At 38.9% G+C, this 2,587-nt stretch overlaps 1 protein-coding gene across 1 annotated transcript; it reads left to right on the top strand.

The window, feature by feature from the left end:
- Positions 1-574: 574 nt before the first annotated feature.
- On the top strand, positions 575-1,207 carry LOC122150879 (endogenous retrovirus group K member 21 Pro protein-like). The gene has a single exon (XM_042782187.1). It carries the CDS (start codon positions 575-577, stop codon positions 1,205-1,207), a length of 633 nt encoding a protein of 210 aa, XP_042638121.1.
- Positions 1,208-2,587: the final 1,380 nt, after the last annotated feature.

Raw genomic sequence — 2,587 nt, 5'->3', positions numbered from 1 at the left:
TAAAGGGAGTTTCCCTTAATGAATTGCATCAACAAATGCTGAATAATAAAAGACAAAATAATAAAAAAGGTGTTTGTTTTCAATGTGGCAAAGCAGGACATTTTAAAGCACAGTGTCCTCGAAATGTACCAAAAATTGATGTTAAGAGAACACCTGGAGTATGTCCTAAATGTCATAAAGGATTCCATTGGAGTAATGAATGCAGAAGTAAAATTGATCGTTTTGGGAATCCTCTCCTGGGAAACCGGAAGCGGGGCTTGCTGCAGCCCCATCAAACAATAGCAGCACTTCAACAGTTGTACCCGGGGGTTTCCCCAAAGCCAACACGGCTGACTTGCCAGGAATCAGCTCCTTACTCCGCGGTACCTCCTCCAGTGCAGGATTAGATCTAGCTCCTATACAATCTATATTTTTAGAGGGAGGATACCTGCTAAAATTAGTCCACACAGGAGTGTGGGGGCCTTTACCTAAGGGGACTTTTGGGTTGATTTTAAGTCGTTCTAGCTGGACTCTCAAAGGACTAGTTGTCCATCCTGGAGTAATTGATGAGGACTACACAGGAGAAATTAAAATCATGGTAAGTTTAAAAGAAGGAACTATTTCCTTACAGCCAAAAGTACCTATTGCTCAATTAATATTGATTCCTCGTTATGAGACTAAGAATATGTCAATTAAACCTCGGCGAGGAGATTCTGGTTTTGGATCAACAGATACATTTTGGATGAAAATTATATCATTAGATAAACCAATGTTACAACTTAATATTATGGGAAAAAATTTTTTAGGATTAATTGACACTGGAGCAGATGTTTCAGTTATGTCACAGGCACAATGGCCCACTAATTGGCCTTTACAGGATACTCAAATACCCATAAAAGGAGTAGGACAGCAAGCTGAGGCTCCCCACATCAGTTCTAATTATTTAGTGTGGACTACTGATGATGGTTTATCTGGAACTTTTCAGCCATTTATATTAGATATTGAGATTAACTTGTGGGATCGTGATATTCTTACTGATATGGGTCTGACATTGCAAACATCACCCATTTCCAGGTCTCAGCAATCAGCTGTAGTTATGAACATGATGACTGCTATGGGATATGTTACTGGAAAAGGACTTGGGAAAAACCTTGAGGGGAATCCATCCCCCTTATCAGTGGTCCCAAAGAAGGATAAAACAGGGCTGGGTTTTTCCTTGGGCCATTGACACAGCACCATGCCATGCCTCTGGAGTGGCTTAGTTCTTCTCCGGTATGGGTTGATCAGTGGCCCTTAACTCAGGAAAAGTTAGAGGCAGCTAAGACTCTGGTGGCTGAACAATTGGCTCTCGGTCACATTGTACCTTCTCATAGTCCTTGGAATACTCCCATATTTGTTATAAAGAAGAAATCTGGTAAGTGGCGCCTACTTCAGGATTTGCGAGCAATTAATAAAGTTATGAAACCTATGGGAGCTTTACAACCTGGTCTGCCTTCTCCCACGGCTATACCAGTTGATTATCAATTATTAGTCCTAGATCTTAAAGATTTTTTTTTACCATTCCTCTTGCTCCTCAAGATGGTGAAAAATTTGCTTTTCAGTGCCTTCTGTTAATTTACAGGAGCCTTTTGCCAGATATCAATGGAGAGTTCTACCTCAAGGTATGGCCAATAGCCCCACCTTGTGTCAAGAGTTTGTACAACGAGCATTACAGCCATTTAGAACAGAATTCCCACAAGTTTATTGTATTCATTATGTGGATGATATTTTGTTGGCAGCACCAGACACAGAATTGTTACAAGCTTCTTTTCAGGTATTATTATTACAGAGACTTGAGAGTTTTTCTCTTGTAGTAGCCCCTGAGAAAATACAAAAAATGCAACCATTTGAATATTTGGGATTTATTATTCAAGGTCGCACTGTAAGGCCTCAAAAAATTCAGATTCGTACCAGTCCTTTGAGAACTTTAAATGATTTTCAAAAGTTATTAGGGGATATAAATTGGATACGACCATTGTTGTCTCTCACGGCAGAACAACTTTCCCCATTATTTGATATCCTTAAAGGACCCCCTGAACCTAATTCTCCTCGGGAAATAACACCTGCTGCCCAGAGGGCTTAAGAATTAGTCAATCAAGCATTGGCGGCTGCACAAGTTAATAGAATAGATAATACCCAACCCGTATATTTAATTTTATTATTACCTTCTAATCTGCCGCTTGGGGTGATATGGCAAATTAATGGCCCCATTGAATGGATTCATTTAGCATTGCATTCTTTACATGTGATTAATTCTTTAACAGATATGTTGGCTAAACTAATATTAAAAGGAAGAGAACGAATAATCCAATTAACAGGAAATGAGCCTGATTATATTGTCTGTCCTATGCTAACAGCTGAACAGGCCTCACATATAATGCAACATTCTTTAAATTGGCAATTGGCTTTAGCCTCCTATACAGGACAAATCAAATATCATTTGCCTTCTGACAAATTTTTACAATTTTTTAATAAAGTACCTGTTTGTGAAATTGCTAAGGTAAGTTCTCATCCATTAGAAGGACCTACAGTATTCATTGATGCTAGTAAAACAGGAACTATTGCTATT

Source organism: Orycteropus afer, unplaced genomic scaffold (assembly GCF_000298275.1).
Source record: "Orycteropus afer afer isolate SDZICR_OR568_19922 unplaced genomic scaffold, OryAfe1.0 scaffold00256, whole genome shotgun sequence".
NCBI classification, from domain to species: domain Eukaryota; kingdom Metazoa; phylum Chordata; class Mammalia; order Tubulidentata; family Orycteropodidae; genus Orycteropus; species Orycteropus afer.
This window is presented reverse-complemented; position numbering and strand designations above follow the sequence as displayed.

Bases quoted from the DNA above. Each gene is read 5' to 3' on its own strand.
- LOC122150879 (XM_042782187.1), top strand. From the start codon at position 575: ATGGTAAGTTTAAAAGAAGGAACTATTTCCTTACAGCCAAAAGTACCT.